Source organism: Pygocentrus nattereri, chromosome 14, assembly GCF_015220715.1.
Source record: "Pygocentrus nattereri isolate fPygNat1 chromosome 14, fPygNat1.pri, whole genome shotgun sequence".
Lineage (NCBI taxonomy): Eukaryota > Metazoa > Chordata > Actinopteri > Characiformes > Serrasalmidae > Pygocentrus > Pygocentrus nattereri.
This window is the reverse complement of record NC_051224.1, coordinates 25,339,715-25,365,638: the sequence shown is the minus strand read 5'-3', so window position 1 is coordinate 25,365,638 and position 25,924 is coordinate 25,339,715. Positions and strand designations below refer to the sequence as shown.

General features: G+C 39.9%; 2 protein-coding genes across 4 annotated transcripts in view; both read right to left on the bottom strand.

The window, feature by feature from the left end:
* Positions 1-7,073, bottom strand: part of wipi1 (WD repeat domain, phosphoinositide interacting 1) — a 34,483-nt gene extending 27,410 nt beyond the window's left edge. The window contains exons 1-3 of one of the 2 annotated variants that reach the window (XM_017713731.1): positions 6,999-7,073; positions 6,694-6,862; positions 2,039-2,121 (exon numbers count right to left, since the gene is read on the bottom strand). In XM_017713731.1, the coding sequence (XP_017569220.1) occupies positions 2,039-2,121; positions 6,694-6,767 (157 nt within the window). In that variant the 5' untranslated portion in view covers positions 6,768-6,862; positions 6,999-7,073. Of the gene's footprint in view, positions 1-2,038; positions 2,122-6,693 lie in introns of both variants that reach the window. The other variant, XM_037544805.1, reaches the window with a different exon arrangement.
* Positions 7,074-8,276: 1,203 nt separating this feature from the next.
* Positions 8,277-23,193, bottom strand: zgc:86896 (uncharacterized protein LOC415190 homolog). Of its 2 annotated transcripts, none has more exons than XM_017713730.2 (10): positions 23,098-23,193; positions 21,808-21,936; positions 19,222-19,326; positions 18,514-18,736; positions 17,511-17,618; positions 16,306-16,512; positions 12,565-12,640; positions 11,086-11,279; positions 8,858-8,948; positions 8,277-8,697 (listed from the first exon to the last, which is right to left on the bottom strand). In XM_017713730.2, the coding sequence occupies exons 2-10, from the start codon at positions 21,869-21,871 to the stop codon at positions 8,692-8,694; spliced, it is 1,074 nt and encodes a 357-aa protein (XP_017569219.1). In that variant the 5' UTR covers positions 21,872-21,936; positions 23,098-23,193; the 3' UTR covers positions 8,277-8,691. The 2 variants fall into 2 exon arrangements, with proteins under 2 accessions (XP_017569219.1, XP_017569218.1); XM_017713729.2 differs by having other exon boundaries at positions 23,072-23,169.
* Positions 23,194-25,924: the final 2,731 nt, after the last annotated feature.

Below are 25,924 nucleotides of genomic sequence, written 5' to 3'. Positions count from 1 at the left end.
ATGACTTACAAAAGCTGCAGAATGAAAACCAGGTTCAAAGAATTGAGAATGTTAAAATATTTCCTTTCAAAGAATTATGATTACGGTCATTTTCTCACTCCAAGGTTCTCCTGGTTATGTGAAACAAATGTTCTCATTTGTTAACCTGATGCTACTCGGTGTAATCTATGAATTTTAATCATGTCACTGTAAACTTTAGCTAATATAAAAACTGGGTAATCTATATTTGGAATAGTTTAAACTCTGCTGTGTCCATTCATCACCAGCACTGCAGAGATCTGCGCAAGGTGGGCTCACCCGCAGGTCAAAATGAATCGGGTGGGATTCATTCTGAAGCACCGCGGTCATTGTGGGTAAACAGGTTATGGACTTGTGCGTGGGGGCTGGGTGGTGTGGACTTGGACAGTTACTGAAACCAACAGGCAACAAATGAGCTGCAGAGAAAAACACTATAGTAATCTCAAACAAAACTTATGCTGTAGAGCCCAAGTAACAAATATAGAGCGGGCCAGACGAGGCCCACAACACAATCCTATATGGCCCACAAAGGTATTTTAATTTTCTATTATTATTATTACCTGTTTCACAATGTGCTACACTACAGTTCCCAGCATGCACTGCACCGTAATGTGTGCTCTGACTCTCCTTCCCCAACAACAGTCTATGGGACAGCAGTTACACCAGAATTCTACATCAGTCATATCACCAAACACATTAACGGCAGGTGCAGGTGGGCATGGCATGTGGTTGAAGTGGGCTGGTGCAGGTGGGCATGGCTCCATCCATTCAGCCTAAAGCTCCGCCTATCCTCGATAAAGTTTCAGGGCTGCTTTCAGAACAGAGGTCATTTACAGACAGTCATATGAAAATCAAATGAAGTTTTGGGTCAAATTTCATGATGATTAGTGAGACATTGTGAGAGTCTGCAAATTTTAATACACATCTACTGTACATTTGCTGAATTTAACATACTGGACGAAAAAAAAAAAAACATAAAATGTGGCCTGTGCAAAAGTTACGGCACATTTAATATTGGCTTTATTGCCAATACATTAAACTCAGCAAACAGGAAATAGAAATTCAATTCCACAATTGCACACCAAAATTTGCAGAAAAATGCCATATTTGTGTTCTCTGTAGAGGTTGCGTAAATTTATTTTCACAAAATCAACAAAACGTCAATGTCCACACGGGTGGACATTGCATGTGGTTGAGGTGGGCTGGTGCAGATGGGCATGGCATTTGGTAAAAGTGGGCGTGGCATGTGGTTGAAATGGGCTTGTGCAGGTGGGCATGGCATGTGGTTTAAGTGGGCAGGTGCGGGTGGGCATGCCATTGAAGTGGGCAGGTGGGGGTGGGCATGGCGTGTGGTTGAAGTGGGCTGGTGCAGGTGGGCACGGCATGTGGTTGAAGTGGGCAGGTGCAGGTGGGCACGGCATGTGGTTGAAGTGAGCAGGTGTGGGTGGGCACGGTGTGTGGTTGGGCACGGCATGTGGTTGAAGTGGACGGGTGCAAGTGGGCACGGTGTGTGGTTGAAGTGGGCGGGTGCAGGTGGGCATGGCGTGTAGTTGAAGTGGGTGGGTGCAGGTGGGCACAGCGTGTGGTTGAAGTGGGTGGGTGTGAGCAAAAATGGAGCTAGGTTTTACGGGTGGGCAGGAATCACACTAGATTTTGCAGATGCAAGTGGATAAGATTAGTGGTTCAAATGGGCAGCTGAACTAATAATCAGGCATGTGCAGACCTCTACTGTACTGGTCAGAATTAGGGAGTCAGAGTCAGCTCCTTTGACTCCAGCAGCAAGAGTCGAGAGTTGGAGTCAACTCCAGAAAACCCAGAGTCATGAATTACCACTGTGTTCTGCACCGTATCTCTAGATTAACTGTCAGGTGTTTGTGTTGAGTGTAGACTGTGGCTGCGTTCCAAACCGCATACTACATTATACATACTATGCTAATTAATGGACTTCTAATGCTTGTGTGATAGCTTTGCCAAACTGGTTATTATTACTGATTTCAAAACGATAAACATCTCCACTCACCACTCTCATGAATGCACTCTAATCGGTCCACTGTGGTCACCGAGAACAGCCTGTATCCAGTTTTAGTGCCCACAGCCAATGACCTGAGGAGAAAACAATAACATGATTTTTTTTTTTTTTTTCCATACTAATGGTTTTCAGTATATTGTTTATGTGTAAAAGAGACTTATTTCCAGCAGGTGCAGCTTGAAAATACAGAGAAAAAAAAAAAGAGTCTTCCAGGTGGTTGCTACTGTTTTTAGCTATGTTAAATTACTTTAGTGCATGTTTATAAATAATAACATAGAGTTACAGAGTGTCAGAAACAACATAATCAAGTCTGGTAGAGATACTGAACATCTGCACGTACTTTGAGGCAAAAGCTAATTGGCACCTCTTATCTTCCATTAATTAGGTACATTAGCCTCCAGTGCTAAAACTACAGAGGCAAACTTCAGACACCAAACATATCATGGATGATTGCATTCAACTGTACCAACTGTACAAGTGCACCTATAAGTAATAACTGCATTTATTATTATTAATTACAGCTTCATATCACTTGTTATTGAATTGTCATTGGAATATGCTACATTTTTTAAACCTAAATTAAACTGCATTGCATGTTGCAGTGAAGCATGAATCCAGTAGCTCATAAACCTCTACATACATGTCTTTATTAATCTATAATAATTATACTGTAACTATCATTGTAAAATTATAAAATTATACAAATAGTACAAATGGCACCAAAAATCAGGTTCAAGTGCAAATTTTCAACTTAAATTTTTTAATATAGCTCCTCACTGTAAGGGCCCATAAATAACTGGACAAATTAACATGACCTTATGAATTGTTGTGTTCACTAGATTGCAGTTGAAATTTGAGTATCATCTGTGCTGATGCTCTGCCAAGCATGTAATACAGCTAGTTTCACTTCCTGCCTTCAGGTTTGTCTTGTCTTGGGCTTAAATTTGAACTAAGCCAGTTAAGGCCTCACTTTTCAGCTATGAAAAATGTGAACCGTCCTATGGGAAAATAAGGTCTGTCAAAAAACAGCAAAACGGAACCTGATACACACCGATCAGGCAAAACACTATGAGCACCTCCTTGTTTCTACGCTCATTGTCCATTCTATCAGCTCCACTTACAATATAGTTGCACTTTGTAGCTCTACAGTTACAGACTGTAGTCCATCTGTTTCTCTGATACTTTGTTAGCTCCCTTTTACAGAGCAGGTACTATTTCGGTGGTGGATCATTCTCAGCACTGCAGTAACACTGACATGGTGGTGTTGTTTTAGTGTGTGCTGTGCTGGTCTGAGTGGATCAGACACAGCAGTGTCGTTGGAGTTTTTAAACACCTCAGTCTCACTGCTGGACTGAGAATAGTCCACCAACCAAAAATATACAGCCAACAGCGTCCTGTAGGCAGCATTCTGTGCCCACTGATGAAGGACTAGAGAAAGACCAACACAAACTGTGCAGCAGCAGATGATCAATCATCTCTGACTTTACATCTACAAGGTGGACTGACAAGGTAGGAGTGTTTCATAGAGTGGACAGTGAGTGGACACAGTGTTTAAAACCTCCAGCAGCACTGCTGTGTCTGATCCACTCGTACCAGCACAAAACACACTAACACACCACCACTATGTCAGTGTTACTCCAGTGCTAAGAATGATCCACCATGATCCATGGGGGTTCTGACCACTGAAGAACAGGATAAAAGGGGGCTAATAAACTGTGCAGAGAAACAGATGCACTACAGTCTGTAACTGTAGAACTACGAAGGGCACCTATATAGTAAGTGGAGCTGATAAAATGGACAATGAGCATAGAAACAATCATAATGTTATGTAGAGGTTACTGTATTAACTCTTAAGCTCCTTTGTATGTCCATCCTAAGGCCTATTATTCAGTTACTACATGCAAAACAATGCAAAGTAACAGAGATATTATAATCTTTCTGCAGTAAGGAATAGACACCTGGATCCGGTGGCTGATCTGCAAGTGTTAAAGGGTTAAACAAGTGAACATGGTGAAAGCCACATCTGCTCTACAGACGTTTTACGCCTCTGGACATGGCTGTTCATGTCAGGCCCTGTGCAGCACTTTCCTTAATCAGTCTAAGGGCCTATATTAAAGTACGTAAACGCTGTTTAGGTTTTAAATATACTAGGTTATAAATGGACATACTGTCCATATAGGATAACTAGCAGAAAAAAGGCCTGTTTCAAAATAAATGCTTTTGTGATGTCACAAAGACCAACACATTTACCTAAACATATCTGCAGCAGTTTAGCCCTGCCCACTCATGGTGAAACTATAAGCACTGCCTTTATGAGGGACAATGCAGGGGAGCCAATCAGAATACATGTAAGTGTCTTAGAGACACAGTAATAAAAACAGAATGAACTGTTTGTGATGTCACCAAAAAAACTAATTTATATATACATATTTACATCAATTCAGCCCCACCCATTCACACTAAACTTATAAGAGTGTTTAACCCATAATGCTTGCTGGTTGACAAAGCCAGAATAGAGAATAGAGCTAATTTTCATATGTCAGTCTTAAAGGTACAGAAACAAAACCAGTTTTGTTTGTAGTTTAATTCAAAAGGGTAAAGGTTGGACAGTAGCCATATTGCAATGTATAATGACTGTTTTGGTATATAACATCAAAAAAATGTTATAAAAAGGAATAAAAAATAAACCACAAGAAAAAAGTAGGATATGGGGCCTTTTAACGGTCCATTCCAGCTAATCACTGACTGCCCTGCACTGCTGAAGCAGCATCCTTCTCATTCACAGGCAGACAGCATTCTTACACCCATAACTGCCTGAAATGTTTCAGTAATTACAGGACAGCGCTTTGGATGGGCTACACGGACAGCATTCTTCATTTGGAACCACGTGAGGGACCAGAACACAGCACTGCTTCACTATCTTTATATCCACCACAGTGTATGCTGGACTCTAATTCCAGCAACTTTCCAGCTGCATCACTTTTTCTGTGCACATCATCTCAGCTTGACCCTCATTTCTCCCAATGTGGAGAACCACAGCCGTGAAAAGCAGAAAGAAAACACACACACACACACACACACACACACACACACACACACACACACATATATGTGGGTCACCCTGTCAATATCTTGCAAAACGATCAATAAGATTGTAACACATTACTTGAAAACATGAACTGAAACGAGATGCACTAAACATGATGATATTTAACATTATGTGTCTTGTATTTTACAGTATTACAGTAAAGACAGACAAACTGCCCTGACTGCAGCGCCTTTCTAGCACCTTAAGCATGAAGTGAGCCAGACCTGTATTAAGTACAACACCACACATTAGAGCCACAACGATTTTCAGATTTTAAATTTTTAATTTCCAATACTTTAGTGTTATAATGTCTTGAGTCTACTGAGCTCTAGTTATGCACTGCATTACTTTAGCACCAGTTTAGCCGAATGTGTTATTACAACAGACCGCAATCGAGCACATTGTTGTGGAAAATAGTGACAGAACAGCGCAACTGAGCCAACAGTACAAAAACATGAACCACCTCGCAAAAAACATCATGTAAAATCCAAAAAACATGAGCCATGTCATATTAAACCACAAACAGAATACAAGAAACCTGATCTCACAGAAAACCACTAAGAAGGTATACAAACATGAAGTGACTCACCTAAAATACAAAAAGCTGAAGCGTCTCATATAAGACGTTATAAACAACACACAAACTTGAACCTTTTTGTATTAAGTAGCAGACAAAACACAATAACATGAACTATCTCATATAAAGCCGCATTCAAAAATACAAAAAGCTGATCTGTCTCATATAACTTACTATAAAAATATATAGAAAAACCTGAAGTATCTCAGATAAAACCTCATATATGATACAAAAAGCTGGACTGTCTCGTACAACTCATCATAAAAAATATATGTCGTTGTTGCTGGAACAAATCGTTGTATCTCCAAAATATTAACTTTACAAAAAAAGGAAAAAATATTTAAAAATATATATATATTAAATAAATATTTAAAATACTTTTAATGTAATGTCAATGGAACCAGATGTTTTTCCATGTATATTTTGGCCACTTCTGTTGGTCCATTCTTCATGAAATTTACACACAATGTAAAAGACAACAGGCATTTTCAAATTCTGTGAAAAACTGAACAACAAAGATGGAGATACAACCTGAAGTACTTAATATAAACCTTAACATATAACACAAAAAGCTGGTCTGTGTCATAAACTTCTCCTAAAATTATATAACAACCTGAAGTATCTCATAGAAAATATTAAAAGCTTATATAAAACATAAAAAAGCACAAAGTGTCTCTCAAAAACCTCTTATAAAGTAAAAAAACATGAACCGTCTCCCATAAATTATCACACCAAATTGTATTAGTGCATCATATCTCAACCCCGAAAGTGCAATTAAAATGTGTGTCATCGATACAGAATTGAATTTGAAACTGTATCGATTGTTCGATACAGTGTTGAAATCGCTTCAGTCTCACCGACCGACTGCATCCATAACCGCCTGCCTGCTCTACATTGCTGCACACACTGCTGTCTGTCCTCAGTCTGTCCAGCGGTTAACCGGAGATATGATGCAACGGGCTCGCGTTAGTTCGCGCTTACGTGGAGTCCTGGTTGAAGGAGGCGCAGCCCAGCCCGGGCCTGCGAGCCCCACCAGCCGCGTCTTCCCCCTCCATCCAGCCCAGCGACCTCCTCCCCTCCCTCCGCCCTGGATCGGAGGCCCGGGATCGGCTGCAGCTCTCTGGAGGACCGCAGGCGAACCGACAGTGCGCTGCAGGGAAGGAGAGAGGAAAAACAGCCAAATAAGGTCCTGAATTCCAGACAAGGCGCGTCCAGACAGTTACGGTGTCCTTTTTGTGTGTTTTAATGTCTTATTTTAGCGAGTTTAAGTACACTGGTCCGCGTACCGGCGAGAGAAATGAATCCAAACGGAGCAAAAACAAAACCAGCTGATAGCGTTGTTTTTTCACACCCGCATTCCGACAAGCCCCGCCCCTCAGTGCTTTGTGACCGCTTGTGATGTATGAGCTAATAGCCAATCCGAGTGCAGGAGGGGTGGAGCTATAGCTGTCTGAAATGCCAGGGGGTCATTGGATCAGTAGTTTGTAACCCTCCATCGAGGCCGGTTCACCGCAAGGGGGCCTGGGAGTGTGAAATATTTGTTTATTTATTTATCTATTTTAAGCGTTTATAAATATATCACAATATTGACAGATAATATTAAATGTCTCATTAGCCATTTTAGTAGCGTAAGGATCATTTAAATATAGTTAATTATTGTCTTATTATGTTTAACATCACAGTTATTACACTTTTTTCTCTATATTTCATAAAAAATAATTGGCTTTGGTTGTGTGTGTGTGTGTGTGTGGGGGGGGGGGGGGGGGTTAGTAGGGGTTAGTAGGGGTTAGTAGGATGGTAGGGGGGGGGGTTAGTAGGATGCTGCTTAGGGCCCTCAAATGTTCAGAAATGGTCCGCCCTCCACTGCCGCTAATCTATAATTAATCATATAATAAATAAAGCAAATATAAGGGTAATCTAGAGTCATTTTAGGTTTGAAGTGTATGCGAAACCTAATATAGATACGATTTATGGCACAAAAAGCAAAAAAAGAACATATATCCGTTGTTAGTTGCTGTCATAGTTTTCTACTAATCAGATAGAGAGAGGGGGAACATATATTTCGCGTTATATTGTACGTATATATTATTGTCATTGCTTATTATGAAAAGTTCGTATTTTTTCATTATTATATATTAGATCCGACAACACAAATCTCTAAAGTAAGTTAATATAGATTCCATGCTGCTTCTTTACCCCAAAACCAACAAGGGTAACTTTTAAAACAGTTTCTTTGCTTTTCTAATACTATAATATAATTTATTTAAAAAGGAACATGGTCCTTTTGTGAGAACTACTGGCCAATCAGCGCGCAGAGTGGCGGGGCATGACGGAATACGGGTGCGGAAAAACAACTGACGCGCTGGTGTCAGCCGTCGCGTCACATCAGTGCCGCGTCCGAGTAGCATGATTGGTTTGCAGAACGCACAAGTGCGCTCTGATTGGCTGTTGCTGCGGAAATGGGTACGCGTGGGCGTGGTCTGTAGCTGGACACGTATTGGATTTCAGTTTTGTGTAAACAAACTGATTTTGCACACAGAGAATGCAGTGAAAAGAAAAAGAAACACGGTTTTAAAAAGATTTTAATATTTTTATTTGCATTAAACAAGACGACTGTTTTAAATCTCTAAGAAATGTGTAAAAAATCTTAAACAGAGGAAAAGAAAATATATGAGTAATGAAAGTTTGTTTCATGTATGTCCTCCTTGTGTCAGTCTCACATGATTGCTTTGCAGCCGGTTTGTGACACATATATGCAAATATTTTACCATAATATTTACTACAGAATAATACCTATATTCTGGGTGATTACAGAAATAATTTGAGCCTAACACTTTTCCTTAAAAGCAATGCATCGTTGACCTCAGCTGGGCTGAAAAACACAGTGGAAGAATAATGCGGTGAAATCTTTGGTGTGGTTTTTGGGCGGACATGGCTGGGCCGTGACCGTTTGTGCTTTTACAGCGCTGCAGGGTGGTTTCAGGGCTGTGGAGGAGAACACAGAGAAATTACAGAGTCATTCTGTCAGCGTTTGGTGCAGAAAAAGCAAGTTGCATTACAGTGAAGTGACGTGTTGCAATATAGCTCCAGTTTTATATTGTTAAATATTATAAATTCACAGGCTTCAACCTTAAAATGGCATTACCTTGAAATCCCACATGACCAAGGCACCATCCAGGCCTACACTACTGAACTTGTCCACGTTGGCCTTCTGTCCCTCCACAATGCGCAGCTGACTGCAGTTCAAACAAAACAACAGCACAACAGCTCTTAGTGCGTCTACATGAGACCTGACCCTTCAGGACATTTGGACTGATCTGAGCGATGCCTTAATCCCCCCACTGACCCCACCCCAAACCGCCCACCCAATGTGAGAACCTCTTCTTGAAAAAAATACTTTTAGTTTTTTCAGTAGCAAAGTACACTCTGAGAAATAAAGGTGCTAAACTTTCACAGGGTCAGTTCTCCTCTTGTCACTGGGGTGAACCCCTAAAACGTTCATCTCAGTACCTTTAGTCAGGGAACATAACTCAACCATAATCCACTGAAATAATATGTTCTAAGCTGTACTGACTCCACACACCCCATCTCGCCTCCAGGCTTTTATTTTAGTGTTCTGTTTTAATACATTCGGTTATAAAAAGGTACAAATACAAACTTTTCTTCAAAGTTTTCTTAGCAAAGTAAATGTTTCTATATAAAACTATGAATGCTCAAAGAACTTGCTGCGTGATTAAAGGGTTCTTTGCATTGTGAAAGTGTCCTCCAGATTGATGGAGAATGTGTTGTAGATGGTTCTACATGGTGACAAAAAGGGTTCCACTATTGTTACAAGCCAAACAACCCTTTACTGTTACTATATAGAACCTTTTTGCAAAGACTGTATTTAAATCCCAACTACTTTCCTAGTCTTGACAGGCGGATTGGTGCTGGGTCAGCAGTGATGCGGGCTCTTTACCGGTCTGTTGTGGTAAAGAAAGAGCTGAGCCATAAGGCAAGGCTCTCGATTTACTGGTCGATCTACGTTCCCACCCTCACCTATGGTCATGAGCTTTGGGTAATGATCGAAAGAACGAGATTGTGAATACACGCGGCTGAAATGAGTTTCCTCCGCAGGGTGGCTGGACTCTCCCTTAGAGATAGGGTGAGAAGTTCGGTCATCCGGGAGGTACTTGGAGTAGAGCCGCTACTTCTTCACGTCGAGAGGAGCCAGCTGAGGTGTTTTGGGCATCTGGTTAGGATGCCTCCTGAACGCCTCCCTCGGGAGGTGTCACAGGCAAGTCCACCCGGGAGGAGACCCAGGACACGCTGGCGGGGTGAACGGGGACGGAATATCTGTGATGGAAAATCACTGGCAGAAGCTGATAAGACAACAGATGTTCACAGTCCAGTGAGGTCAGGGTTAGCTTGGCTGGCTAGTAGGGCTGAACGATTTGAGGAAAATATCTAATTATGATTTTTCTGACTAATATTACACCTGCCATTAAAATTGCGATTTCTTCTATAAATTGAGATTTAGGCCTGATTTATTTTGGCCAAGAACACCAGAATATCCATCTTTTTGCCTCGAGGCTTGACCCCTGAATGTAATGAGCCAAACTACCAATAAGTTGTGGTTGTGATGTCACAACACATGGAGGTTTGGTTGCCTCTGATTGGTCTAACTCACCTACAGGTATTTCAAAAACTGTCATTAGTTTCTGTTTTCCTTCTTGAAACAACCCTTTTGTTAATGTACACACTTAAAATAAGAGGTGCTTCAAGGGTTCCCTAGTAAAGACAGTGGTTCTATATAGAACCATGAACACTCTATTTAGCAACAACATGTTCTTTTACTTGGTATCATAACAATAGCAGAACACCTTTTGGTCCTATATAGAACCACATGCACCACATTCTCCATCAGTCTGAAGAACTATTTTATTTATAAGTCACATCCTGCATTTTTCCTGTATTTAAATTTTTCCTCCCAAGATCCATTTGTGTATCAAAAACAGCCATAATTCAACTGAAACACTTATAACTTAATCTGGAGTGGGCGGGTTAAACTGCTGTAACCCTGCCCACAGGTAAGTTAATGTAAATGACATCACAATGAATTAAAATACATTTATGGACTGTATAGACTGGGGAGTGTGTTTTAGTGTGTTTTGAATGATGTTATTTCAGAAAATGACAAAAAATGTATCGGATGATAAAATTTGTAGTTCTTTCAGGATCCTATATCTGATGCTACTACTACTACTACTAATAATAATAAGTAAGCACAGCACTTTATAAACAAACTTACAAAATGTTTAACAGGAAGATTAAACTCAAAAACAACTACAGTTAAAAGGCAGCAAAATTGCACTGAACAATAAAAGTCTTTACGTGATGCTGTTCTGGTGCAGGGTGTTCAGCTCGTTGTCGTCCTCGTCCGTGGTGGCCTTTTTGTCCAGGTTACGGAAGTGCTGCATGGCCGACATGCTGTTCTTGGAAGTCTGCTTGGTGAGGCCTAACTTCTTCACAAACTCCAGCTTTCCAGGCCCCTTATAGGAGAACTGGTAGGGACAGCAGTCGTGACCCTGAGATTTACAAAGAGAACCACCGTCAGCTTGAGAAAAAAAATCAGTCATAAGTTTTCCACACATTGAACAGTTCACCTGATGACAGTAGACAGACTAAAGTAAAGTTATAGAACAGTTAGTGCAATTAGTTCTGGCCATGCGAGCTGATTGGTTGAGAAGTGTTCTAACTGTATTGTTATTTCACCATAACATCACAGCTTTTTTCACAAACACTATCACTCCACTGAGACATCGTTGCTAAGCAACAACTTTGACAGCTGTAGGAGACGCTCAAGCCATTTGAACGCTTTTACTTCTTACTTTGCCACAAACAGAAAACGGACACTTTTAAGAGAACATTTGACCGACAGCCGATTTGGTCAGACTCTGAAGATTAGACTACACTAAATTCTCAAACGGTCATCACCACTGAGCAGCTTTTCAGTCGACAGCTGTGACAGAAGAACAGTTCAACAACCTGGAATCAGCCAGAAATGAACCCAATAACATTCTCCAAACTAAACGGGCTGTAAGATGCTTTACAGACTGGCTGGAACAAAACAACATTAATAATGATATGGCAAAAAATTTAAAAACTGAGCTGAACTTGATATTGCAGCAGTTTTATGGCTCAGTCTGATTTCTGAAGATCAGACTTCACAATTGGCGAATGGTACTGGGTTAAATTCTGGCTGATTCCAGGTTGTTTAGCTATTCTTCTGTCACAGCTGTCAACTGAAAAACTGCTCAGTGGTAACGACAGTTTGGGAATTTAGTGTAAGGAGCTGGAGAACAAACTGTGCAGCGAATGTCGGAGCTCGTTACTCTGACATAGCAACAAGCTGCTTGTTAAGGAGTTATAATTTGGTGGAAGGAACTGCGAACATTAAAACATTAAAACATATTAAATGCCACGTCCCAACGTTTACTATCTACCACAGGATTGGAATAACCAAATGTTGATTTTTTGAGGAGCCAGTTTTATACAACACAAAGAAAAGAGTGCAGAGCGCCTGCTGCCTTTCTCCACCTTAAATAAACACTCTCCACTGATAAAGCTCTCCTCATGTCATTAGTGTAACGTTTGTGTGGCTTGTGAGGCGCAGAACAACATTTTTCCATGACAAATAAGTGAATGCAGCATTAACAGGTATTGCCAGCAATAACAGAAGCATTTTTCCAGAGAAAAATAGAGAAATCCAGACTGATTAGCCAAACAGGCAGAGAGCCTTCACTGTGCTCTGAGATCTCGCTGTGTGTGATGTGGGCAGCAAGATTGAAGCTGATTAAAATACTTTCTTACCGCAGCCACAATCTCCGTCTCGCTGCCGTAGAACACACTCAGGAGGGGCAGATGGTCTGTAGTCAGCTGGGTAACCCTACAATTCATTATACTCTCAATCAGACAGTGGCCATTGAGTTAAAGTGGAATTCCAGTTAACTGGTTAAGATGTAAACAGAGTCATTCAGAGAGGTTTGGTGTGAAACTCTCCTTTCTAGAGAAACTGACCGAGTCAGAACTGTTGACAGTGGTGTTGATAGGAACCAGCCGTCCACCTCTAAATCTCCCTCACAGAAAGTTCCTACATGAAATGATTATGAATTCACTGCCTGATGACTGAGATACTGTGTTGTGATAGTTTTGAGAAGATTTTGGCCTTAAACTCCATTCATGGTGGAGGGATACCTAACATGCAGGGCACTGTGAGGCAAAATAGTCCCCAAAGAAAACTTATTATTTCAGATTTTCCACTGTTTTCCATCATCGACATTCCATATAAACTCAGCAGACTTGTTTAGGTTCTCTGGTGGTTCTGGATAGAAAATAAAATGATTGTATTTGTGTTGTAGTCATGGCGACCCCTGGTTCCCGTCACCACCACTGTAAATCATTGTCTCAGTGACTGAATTATGCAGATTTTTTTTTAAATGTGTTATTTCACTTTCCCCCCAAATGTAGTTGATCAGAGAAGACATGTCTGGTTCTGCATCTTTTAGCACAAGAGCTACAAGGCTAATGTTGCTAACAAGTAATGGAAGTTCATACCCACCAATTAGCATCATGCTTATGTGGTTTCTGACACTGCATGTACTGTTACCTATAAACCACCTAAAGACGTTGATTAGAGATACAGAACACCTCCTCACAGCTTGTGTGTTTTAGTCATGTAGTTAGCACCATGCGATTTGCTAACTGCAAGCCAGAGCATGTATATAATAATGATAATAATAATAATAATAATAATAATAATAATAATACATTGGATTTATGTATTAGCAGTTCATTTAAGTAAGAGGGAGCTTGGCCATGAACACATTTGTGTGTAAGGAGGAGAACCTTGTACTCTTAGTCACAGGGAGCCAGTGAAGAGACTGACGAACAGGTGTAATGTGCTCATTTTTGCGTACCTTCATCAGGACCCTGGCAGCACTGTTTTGAACATACTGTAATCTCTGAATACTCTTACTAGGGAGCCCCAAGAGAAGAGCATTACAGTAGTCCAGTCTTGAGGACACAAAAGCTTGGACCAGTCTTTCAGCATCAAACAGACTGAGGATAGGACGCAACTTGGCAATATTTCTGAGATGGTGGTAGGCAGTCTTACAAATATATTTAATATGACTATCAAAGGTGAGTTGTGAATCCAGTTTAACACCCAGGTTGTTGACTGTAGAGGATAAAGAAATGTCTTGTCCAAAGAGTGTAATTCTGGAAACATGGGATAGCCGAATCTGTTGTTGGGTTCCAACCATAATTACCTCAGTATTTGCACTGTTCAGCTGAAGAAAATTATGAGCCAACCACACTTTTATTTCCTCCAAGCAGTCAGTAAGTTGTGTGAGAGGGGTTGTTGACTGAGAAGTTGATGACAGTAATGATGGTGAAGAGCCAACTTTCAGGTAAAGTTGTAGGTCATCAGCATAGCAATGAAAAAAATTCCATAGCGTCTGATAACATTGCCATAATGGCAATAAATACAAAATAAAAAGGATGGGGCCAAGGACCGATCCCTGAGGAACTCCACAGGTCACTGAGTGAGTCTGAGATCTGGCTTTCCCAAGCTCAACAAATTCTGTTCTGTCCATTAGATATGATTTAAACCAGTCCAATGCATTGTCTTTGATGCCAATGATGCAACAGAGCCTCCCTCCCAAGGTGGAAAGTCTGGTGCGTGGAATAGCAAGTAAGTTATTGCTAGAAGATCTGAGAGAGCGAGAGGGAGTGTAAGAGATCAGCAGTTCTCTGAGGTAGGGGGGAGCAAGATTATGCAAAGCTTTAAAAGTGAGAAGTAAGATTTTAAACTTTATATGGGACAGGACCAGTAGCCAGTGTAGCTGAGAGAGAACGGGGGTGATATGAGCTGAATGCTTAGTGTGGGTGAGCACTCTAGCTGCAGAGTTCTGAATGTACTGTAACTTTTGGATAGACTTTACAGGGAGACCAACAAAGATACCCATGAGTGTGAGTTGGAAAATCAACATGCTGCATCAAGTTAAAACACTCTAAAACTGAAATGAACTCAGATGTGAAAGAGCATTCAGTATCAACATGGATATTGAAGTCACCAAGCACAATTATGGCAGAGCAAAGAGATGAGATGATTATGAAGAGTTCATTAAGTTCAGACAAGAAGTTAGCAGCAGGTTTGGGAGGGCGATAAACTAACAGGAACAGTAAAGGTGAGGAGGAAACAACCTTCAAGCCAATATATTCAAAGGTTGTAGTACTGAATAGGGAAAGTTCTTTGACAATTAAACCGGAACCACAGCCAGACCACCTCCTCTCCCTTTTAGTTGGGGTTTTGAGAGATAGCTGTAGCCTGAGGGCGTCATCATGTTTAAATGTAGGTAGTCACCAGGTTGTTGCCAGGTTTCCGAAAGAATAAACATATCCTTCTGGGTGATGAGGTCATTGATTAACGAGGCTTTATTGGTTATGGATTGTGCGTTAAGATGGGCAAGGTTAAAGCAGCAACGGCTGGGAAGAGAAGGTTCAACCAGTTGTGAAAGTGGATGGAGATGGCCATGATTTACTCCACGGATGGCTTTAGTGTCATGCCGGCGAGCACGATTATATGTCCATATAGTCGGGATCCACGCATCAGAGCCATCACAGCCATAACTAAACGAGGTCATAATAGGTCATTTGTAACTCTGATCAGAGCAGTTTCAGTGCTGTGGGCAGAGCAGAAACCTGATTGGAACTTCTCAAAAAGATCATTATACCTGAGATGATCCACAAGACAGGCTGCAACTGTTTTCTCCAAGACCTTGGAGAGGAAAGGGAGGTTTGAGATTTGCCTGTAGTTTCCAATGACATCAGAGTTGAGGGAGAGTTTTTTTTAGCTGTGGTTTAATTATAGCAGTTTTTAGAGCAATAGGAACTTGACCAATTTGGAGGGAGTGATTTATTGCAGTAGTAATCAGAGGACTAATAATACTAGCGACATTAGCCTAGTAGGTCTAGAGCAAAGCTAAAGAAGCCAAAAAATGTCAAGGCTGATCAAGTAAATTTTGAGGAAAATTGGATTTTAATAGCCAAACTGAGTAACTAACTGAGTCTCTGAGGCAGCCTGGTGATTATTTTTAATTAATTTAATTTAATTATGAGAAAGTTAACTCATGACTTTAATTAATATGTAATAAATTTGTGGCATCAATATATTTGTGGCGTTAATATATTTATAACCTCAATACAATCAATTGTGGCCTCAACATAGTAATTTATGGCATTAATATATTAATATAAAGCCTTGATAAAATAAATTGTGGCCTCAATATATCAATTTGAAGCCTCAATATAGTAATTTGTGGCCTTAATATGTTCATTAGAAACCTCAATACATGAATTAGTGGCATCAATATAGTAACACATGGCCTTAATGAAGTAATTTGCAGCTTCAGTGTGTTAATTTGTGGTCTCAATATATTAATTTATGGCCACATCTTATTGAAAAGTCACTTTAGTGGCTCAATAATTATTTTAGTAAATATTTAACGTATAATATAATTAATGTATAATCTCCGTAAAGCTGACTCTTACTCTTTCCCCTGGGTGGCATCAGCTACACTGATGGCGCTGTTGTGGCTGACCCAGGCCAGACTGTCTCCAGACGGAGAGAAAGCGACGCTGTGCACCCATCCTCCGCAATCTTTATGCTCCAGTAGCACTTCTCCAAAAGGCATCTTAGCACCCCATGGCGTTGGGCCCGGCTTATCCTCAATCTCCTTTATATATGCAGAGAAAACCCTGCAAGGTTTACAAACACAGCTCAGGTTATCAGTAGAGCCAAATATCCATGATGTGTGATGCTGAACTGAACTGTTAACAAGTGAAGCTATGAGATACAGATGAGTCAGCCTCTGATTCACAGACACTTTTTAGATGTGTCTGTGAATCAGGTGTGTTTAAAGTGTACACAACAGAAATGTTTTATTACGCTAGAATAAAAGAACAGCTTCCATTATCTGGCTTATTCAGCCTGTTCCTGGATGAGATGTTACCACTGGATCCAGAGACATTTCTCACTGTCTAAGGTTGAACTGTTTTTATGGACACTAGGCGGCATCATAAGTATGTTGGGGACTTCTAGCATCTTTAGCAAGACAACTTTTTCTATTAAGAAAATTATGATTAGAGGTGATCAAGCAGGATGTCACTTAGGGAATGTTTGTAAATATAATTTTGTAAGAACTAACTATATAGTTATGACTAAATAGTTATAAAAATAAAAGCAAAGTCTTAATATATGAGTATTAATCCTAGCCCATTTCATATGCAATTCTTCATATACCTGTTATACTACTACTGCTACTACTACTGCTACTACTACTGCTACTACTACTACTACTGCTACTACTACTGCTACTACTACTACTACTACTACCAATAATAATAATACATGTTTCCAATACTACAAAATAAAAATGATATGAAAATGAAATGTCACCATATGATATTATGTATGTTAATTATAGGCCACTTTTATTTTTATGAATTTTCTTTTCTGTTCATGATGTACATTGCTGGGAGAAACATTAATACTATCTTATAATTAAAACTGCTTCTATTAGAGAAATAAAAATGTGTCTTCTGTTATATGTCAGCTGTCTTACCTTTAGAAAACTAGTTATATTCAAAATGGTCACATATGGATATACCGCTTGCTGGGATTTCAAAATGTGATTTATATAGTTTAAACTGCGAGAAATATAACAAACAAATGAAAACAGTGAGAGTATTGTAACCTGCAGTGTAAGTCAGCAGAGCCGGCAGCCAGTAAGATGTTGTTGGGGTGCCAGTCCAGGCTGAGCACCGTGGAGCAGATGCCTTTCTTGATGTGCTTACTGAGCCACCTGCACAAGAGACACCGGTCCGATTCACAGAGGAGCTCAGACAGACTGAACACAAACACTGGAGTGCAGTGACGGTGCAGATTGTCACTGTAACTCACACCACTCGGTTCAATGAGAGTCAGGTCAGCTTGAAATCTTAAATAGTTTTGATATTTGAAGAGAAAATATGCAAAAGGTTGACTTAAAATTTCAAGCTGACATGACTTTTAAGTGTCTACAGTGTTCATACAGAGCTTAGCAATGAGAACACACACTGCAGAGCGTAAAGACCCCTGAACACCCTCACTTCAACAGCTAAACTGCAGTAGGCTGAATGGGTGGAGCCTAACTGCTGTAGGCTGAATGGGTGGAGCTAAACTGCTGTAGGCTGAATGGTGGAGCTAAACTACTCTAGGCTGAATGGTGGAGCTAAATTGCTGTAGGCTGAATGGGTGGAGCTAAACTGCTATAGGCTGAATGGGTGGAGCTAAACTGCTGTAGAGTGAATGGTGGAGCTAAACTACTGTAGGCTGAATGGTGGAGCTGAACTGCCATAGGCTGAATGGTGGAGTTAAACTTCAGTAGGCTGAATGGTGGAGTTAAACTTCAGTAGGCTGAATGGTGGAGCTAAACTACTGTAGGCTGAATGGTGGGGTTAAACTACTGTAGGCTGAATGGTGGAGTTAAACTACTGTAGGCTGAATGGTGGAGTTAAACTTCAGTAGGCTGAATGGTGGAGCTAAACTGCTGTAGGCTGAATGGTGGAGTTAAACTTCAGTAGGCTGAATGGTGGAGCTAAACTGTTGTAGGCCGAATGGGTGGGGCTGAACTTCTGTTGTCTGAATGGGTGGAGCTAAACTGCTGTAGGCTGAATGGGCGGCGGTAAACTGCTGTTTTTTTGAAGTTGGATTCTCACCAGTCATTCTCCTTTTCAAAGTAACACACTGAGATTAGTTTTGCGCCACTTCCGAGCGCAAACTTGTTCTCCTGAGGCGACCACTTAACGCAGGTTGCAGCCCTGTTAATGCGAACCAGAACCAGAGTGGGCTTCCACACACCGTCCTTGAGCATCCAGACATATGCGTTTCTATCTGAGGCACATGTCACAATACGGTTCGACTCCGGAGCCCAATCAATACCTGCGTACAGAAATAAATTATTAATTCATAGTTCAACCCTTTAAACTCTAATTAGGGTCTGTTCCTCAGTCCTCATAATAATTAATAGTAAATGTTAAATAATTCATAGTAGATACTGAATAATTTATAATAGATATTGAATAATTCATAGTGTACGCTGAATAATTGTCGTTGCTGAATAGTTACTGAATAAAATGACTTTTTTCAGGCTATTGTACAGATTTGTAGACTATTTTCAGATGAAAGGCTGTTGGCTGTTGGGTGTTGGCTTTGAGCTGATTTAATACTCTGCATTACACAGTACAGCTTTAGCATTAGCACTGTACACAGTTTTACTGCACAGAGCAAAAAAAGTAGAGAGCACATTTCCAAAGCTGCACTGCTGCTAACACAGTGTTTTCAGTCTTCCACCCTTTGCTGTTTGTTTTATGGCTCATTCCTGTGATATCAGTGAGTTAATGACTAATGACTTCCTGCTGCTTTACCTGTGATTCGTCCACTGTGCTCCTTCAGCTCGTGGATTTTAGTCCATTCTTTTCCTTTCTTCTGGTAAATGTTCACTGTGCTGCTGTTGGGGCTGACAGCGATTTCTGAAATGCAGAAAATTTAGAAGCTCTTATAGCAGAAATTGCAAGACTTGCAAGAGGCCTAAATAACCCTATGAGTTTGCACATGTGTTTTGAGGTGGTCAGACATGGATTTTTAAAATAATGCTAATGCATTGAAGGGCCCTTATGATGTACAACCAAATTTTCTTTCTTTCTTTTTTAATAAAAGTTTTCTGATAACTCAAGTGATCATGTAAACACCACACTCTGATTATTTGGAACAGAGTAAGGTCTAGAAATCTGATTAAGGAATTCGATAAAGAGGCCGGATTTTAGCTCAGTAATCAGATTCCTCAGTGCATGTGAACTCTTGCTCTGATTTCTTTCCGATTTCTCAGTCTGAGCATGTGCGAAAACAGACAGTGGTACCGAAAATAAGTGAGCAACTTTGCCGAGAGACCCCTTTGGAGCAACACTGAAATCAAATACATGCTGGATGAAATTAAGGATTTAAATATTCTTCATCTTCTAGATGATGTTTGTTCATATTTTCAGGTAAAATTACCTGTTTTTTTATTTTTTTAAAAACAGCATGAAGTTTGAGTTTTACTTTATGTTTACATCATGTCTTCTTCTGTGAGTTTATTGGCTGGTTGTAAAGCAGAAATCCGATTACTGTCTGACTAATGTAAACCCAGAGTTTCCCCATTATCTGATTAAACAAGTGCATGTAAATGTGTTGATCAGATTACTGACAAAATTGGTGATTTTCTGGTTATTGGATTATTAAGTGCAACTCCAACACATTTACATAAGTCTACCTATTCAACCTACAGCAGTATAGCCCCACCCAATCCTACTGAATATTCAGCCTGGACTGCTTTTTGTAAGAGCCAGCCAATCCGAACACAGGTAATTTACATACAAGTCTTAAAGCCACACATTTAAAATAGATGGTTCTTCAAGGGTTCTTTAGCAAAGAAAATGGCTCTGTATAGAACAATGCATGTTCAAAAAACTCATTTGCATGATTAAATCTTTCTTTGCATGGCAAAATGTTTCTTCAGATTGATGGAGAATGTGCTGTATATGGTTCTATATGGCACCGAAAATGGTTCTGCTGTTGTACACTTATAAAAAAGATGGTTCTTCAAGGGTTCTTTAGCAAAGAAAATGGTTCTATATAGAATTATTTTGTGATGTAAAGAACTGTTTAACCATGCAAAAGGTTTTTTTGGTTCTACATAGAACCATTTTCTGTACTACAGAAGCCCTGAAGAACCAAGAGTGTATACTAAGAGTGTATACTAGCTTGACATTGTAAACAATACAAGAGCCCATTTGGGTGCTAAATAGAACCCTTTTCAAAATTGTACTATATAGAGCCATGAACACTCAAAGACTAAAGTGTTCTTTGCATCATGATAGGGTTCTTCAGAACATGTTGTAGATGGTTCTATATAGAAGCTTTCGAATAGGGTTCTATATTGCACCCAAAAGGGTGCTTCCATTGTTACAACATCAAGCTTGTAACAGTTGAAGAACCCTTTGGGTCCTATTTTGAACCCCTTTTAAAAGTGGTTTTATGTGGAACCATCTATAACACATTCTCCATCAATCTGAAGAACCCTACCACCATGCAAAGAACCCTTTAGTCATGTACATGGTTGTCTAAGTGTTCTATGTAGAACCATTTTCTTTACTAAAGAACCCCTGAAGAACCATCTTTTCTAAGACACAAGCTTGACATTGTAAGCAGCGGGAGAACCCATTTTGGTGCTATATAGAACCCTTTTCAAAATGGTTCTATATAGAACCATGAACACTCAAAGAACCAATTGCATGATTGAAGCATTCTTTGCATCATGATAGGGTTCTTCAGAATGTGCTGTAGATGGTTCTGTACAGAAGCTTTTTAAAAAGGGTTCTAAATAGCACTCAAAAGAGTTCTTCTATTGTTTCAATGTCAGACTTGTGACAAGTGAAGAACCCTTTGAGTGCTATTTGGAACCCTTTTCAAAGTCGTTCTATATGGAACCATCTACAGCACATTCTCTTTCGCCGTGCAAAGAACGTTTAAATCTGGCAAGGTTGTCTAAGTGTTCATAGCTCTATTTAGAACCTGTTTCTCTACTAAAGAACCCTTGACGAACCATCTTTTCTAAGAGTGCATAGTAACCAAAACATTCTTTAGTTCTAAGTGATAGAGAGGTGATGTAAAAGTGAATTATGGTTGTTTTTTGATATATAAAAGCAAACAAACGTCACACAAAGTGGACCTTGGTGGGGAACCGGGGCCCTTTAACTCGCTCGCCTGCACATTAATGCTAAAGTGGATAAACGTCTGAGAGCATTGTGGAGTGAGAGCGCTGAGTGTTCACGTCTGAGATGAACGCAGCGTAACTGTGATCCTGAGTGTGATCTGATTTCACTCAGAGTGAATGTAATGGACAGCCATCAGGAGAAAATGGAGCTGCAGGCAGCTGATGAGGAAGAGTGGCAGGTTAGCTGCTCGGCACTTACGCGTTCGGTCTTTGTTCCAGGCATGACAGGACAGAGGCTCCAATCCGAAGCTGTACAGAGACATGTTTCAACACGGGGCCTGGAATGCAGCACAAACACCTCAGACAGGAGGAGCCGCACAGAAGAGCACTAGAACAGAATGAAGAGAAGCTCAATAATAAAGTCAATTACACTGTTGCACCACTTTTTAACAGCTGGAGTTGTTGCATGGGTGTGTTTTGATGTTTTACAGGCCTTTATGTTTACTGAGTTTGTTTTAAAGGGGTCACAGATTGCTGAACAGCACCAGGAAAGAAGTATATACAGTGAAATGGGATTTCAGAGGAATCTTCATTTGTATAGCACTGTTCATTTAAGAAGCAAAATATTTGATTAGTCGATTTACATAAATGAAAATAAAATAAAAAACAAAATATTGCGAGAAAGCATTTAGGTTGGCATATGCACAGTTTATTTTGTATTGCTTTAGGGTCCAGATGTGGCCTGATGGCATTTGTAATGGTGAAACGCAACTTACATTGCAATGTAGTTTAAAACTAGTTTTAAAGGGGCATTCCACAGAATTTTGTGGAATGTGGAAAATAGTGGGGACTTTCAGGCCTCACAATGCCCTTTTAACGCCATGTTAAAATATATTTTATCACAAAATCTTCACCAAACTATCATAAAACAGTGTCTCATACATCAGGCAGTGCATTTAATACAATTGCATGTAGGCACTTTCTGTGAGGGAGCTTTTACAGGTGGACGTCTGGTTCCTATCACCACCACTGTGAAGAATTCTCTCTCTTCACTCTCGCCATTTTCTTCTAAGGCATCCCTTTGGGCACTTTTTTGTTTAGTAGTGCAGAACACAGAGCCTCTTCATGGACATTTAGACTAGCCTTGAACTAAATATAACTAAAATGAATGCAGTTTCATCATTAAAATGCCATTTAGACCTGGATTAGGTTCTTAATCTGGACAAAGAGCAACACAAAATAAAGCATGCATGTGGAAGCCTGAATAAACATGTTTTAAATCTACACTTATCAAGCTTGTATTACCTAAATTGTCGTGTCAAACTTTTTTATTTAAATATGAGCCCTTTACTTCTGGTGTTAAGACCACTAACTGAGTTTGGGTTGTTAATATTCTCTGGCACAATGTTTCAGCACAATGTTTCAGATATGCTTTGCATGTAAATGTAACACAGTCCCAACTTTATTCTAAACAACTTTCTTACATGTATATTCTGTGTATATGAGACAATCTGTGGCCTCACCTTTCTCTGTGGATCTGTTTCCTCACCTTCAGTCTGGATGTGTGTCCGTGGACTCTGGGCAGTCGACACGAATGAAGCTGGAGAGTAAAGTGCTGGTGGAGAGAAATGTGCGGAAGTGCAGGGGAGGAGGGCGTGTCTGCTTACTCACCAGCAGCATCTGGGTTAGGACATGCTCCTTTCATCATCTTTTTACTGAACATCTGATACCGGAGGTGCTACAAAGCCTTTAAAGCTCCCATTCCCTGCATTTTTCATGACCATTATTTTTCTCCCTCACATTCGTGTGTGTTTATGTATCAAAAACAACGTTGCAACATCTTTTAATCCACCGCATTCCTACGCCACATGATGCTTTGAGTAATATATGGGCAGAACGTAAACATGTTAAATGCTAAGGTCATCCTATCATGACAGAAGTGCAGGAATAAAAAAAAATCTTTATTGTTGGGAGGCAAATCTAGAAATATCAGTGTTGGACGAAGTACACAAATCATGTACTTGAGTTAAAGTAGAGATAAGGTAAAATATTACTCCAGTAAAAGTAGAAGTTCCTCCCTTTAGACCTCCACTTGAGTAAAAATACAAAAGTATTTGTCTTCAAATGTACTTAAGTATCAAAAGTAAAAGTACTAAAAGATTAATTAACTTAATGCAACTTAGTTACAAGTTTAATAAAAACTGGCTTTAAACTCAGGATCACAGATGAGCTCCTTTACTATGTTGATCTGTAGGTCTCTGTTCATAAACATAAACCAGCCCAAACTAATTTACTATAAAAGGAAAGTGTTTGTATAAATTCAGTAAAAAGCCGCATCAGTCACGACTGCATATGTCTACTGTCACGCATTCAGCTCGTCGAGTGAACTCCAACTGCCAGAACACCCTGGGAGATCATGTGAGTCTGGACTCTATCTGCGCTCACAATCCCCAGACTTTTGATGAATGTCACCTGTGCCTCATTAGAGCTGAGCATTTAAGCCTGGCCCTGACAATCAGTCAGTGCGAGGTATTGTTTTCTCTGAAACTTACTGAGCGCATTCTTCTTGCTATCGCTTGTCTCACCGTGTTTTTGACTACGTCTGTTGCCTTTCCCTTTTGGTACTTTTGCTGGTTGTGTGGATTTGTTATCAGACTTTTGGACTTTACTTTGACTACTTTGTGTTTTGCCCCTTTTTTGTTTCCTTGGCTGCGAACTAGACAAATAAATCGTTTAACCATTCATCCGTGAGCGTCTGGGTTTCAGTCACATTGTAACATCTACATATTTCTAAATTGTGGTCAATTTACACAAAGCTAGGTTAGTTCGTCATTTATGTTGAATAGACTTTACCAAAAGTTTTTCAAAACTACTTAAGTACAGAAACCAATTATATTTACATAGTTACTGTCCACCACTGAGAAATATGTACTATATTGTATAATGCCTGTGTTACACATTTAAAAACGATGGTTCTTTTCTTTCCTAAAGACAACAGTTCTATGTAGAACCACTCAAAGAATGCTTTGCATGATTGAAAGGTTCTTTGTACTTTGAAATGGCTCCTCAGATTGACAGTGAATGTGTTGTATATGGTTCTATATAGCACCCTTTTGAAAAGGGTTCTGTTATTGTTATGATATGAGCTTGTAATAATAGTTTCACTTCACTAGGGAGCGCTGCAAGCTACGAGCGGCTCTGGACTGCTTTAACGAGACCGAAAATTATAACTTATCAAGTAAGCAGGCGCTCCTTGACTCAGACAAGACAGTGAACAAACGATACTTCTGCTCTCAAAATAAACAGGTTGTTTCTGTTACTGTGCTTATAAGAGTGACATATGTACATGAGCTTTGCTTTGATTGGCTGTTCTGTACTGTGCCTTGTTCAGAAAGCAGCCTGGGCTGAAACACTCCTTATAACTTCAATGTGAGTGGGCAGGGCTAATCTGCTTTAGGAAGAATAGGTGGATATATGTGAGCTTTTATATATGTACATTGTTATATCCCTGTTGTCAGAACAAAACCTTACATCTCCATTTTTATTGGTTTTTAGTTTTTGACATAATTTCAAAATGCCTGTGGTCCTTCAGATTGTGTGTAAATTTTGTGATGAATGGACTAAAAGAAACGGCCCAAAAATGACTTGGTAAAAACTCTGGTTCCATTGAGTTACATTAAAAGTAAAGTATGTTTTTTCCTTCTCCTGTAAAGTTACCATTTTAGGGATACAAAGTTGTGTTCTGACCACAGCGATATGCTATGTGCAAGCTCTAAATTCAAAAAAGTGAGGAAGACTTCAGTTTCCCTCATATGGGCTCTTTAACTCCTTTAATGGTCACGGCCCACCGGCAGGCCCAAATTTTAACTACATACTTGTATAGCCCAAAAACAGCTAGTTTTTACTGTAGTCAGGGTTTTTACTGAGTAATAAGCCTTAGCGTGCAGTAAGCTTGGGAGGTTAAGAGGTTAATTCTCTCTTGTTGTTAAGTGATTAATAAAATCAATACCTTGTTAAGTCTCTCTTGTTGTTAAGTGATTTATAAAGTCAATACCTTGTTAATTCTCTGTTGATCGTCTTTGAGGGCTTTGCTGAGCCTTTGCTGCTGTAGCTCTGTAAACGTCCCTACAGTGGGACCAGTGAAGGATTCTAAACTTATCTCAGTCTTACTTCTCTGGTCTTTTTACACAGACCCTCACTTTCTTCCTGTGTGTTGATTTAATGCCATTGTTTCTGTGTCATTATTAAGTGTGTGTAGACTTTATAAGAGAGCACTTGGTTTCCAGTGCTCTCTTATACTTGGAGTCCAGTTTATTTTTCTGTGAGTCTCACTGCTGCAGACACTTTAATGGTAATTTTGTGTCGGGGTCCATCAT

Coding starts and splice junctions, on each gene's coding strand:
- zgc:86896 (XM_017713730.2), bottom strand. CDS start 21,871: ATGTCTCTGTACAGCTTCGGATTGGAGCCTCTGTCCTGTCATGCCTGG. Junction 19,327..21,807: donor CTGGAACAAAGACCGAACGC/GTAAGTGCCGAG, acceptor TCTGCATTTCAG/AAATCGCTGTCAGCCCCAAC. Junction 17,619..18,513: donor TTTGAAAAGGAGAATGACTG/GTGAGAATCCAA, acceptor TCTCTTGTGCAG/GTGGCTCAGTAAGCACATCA.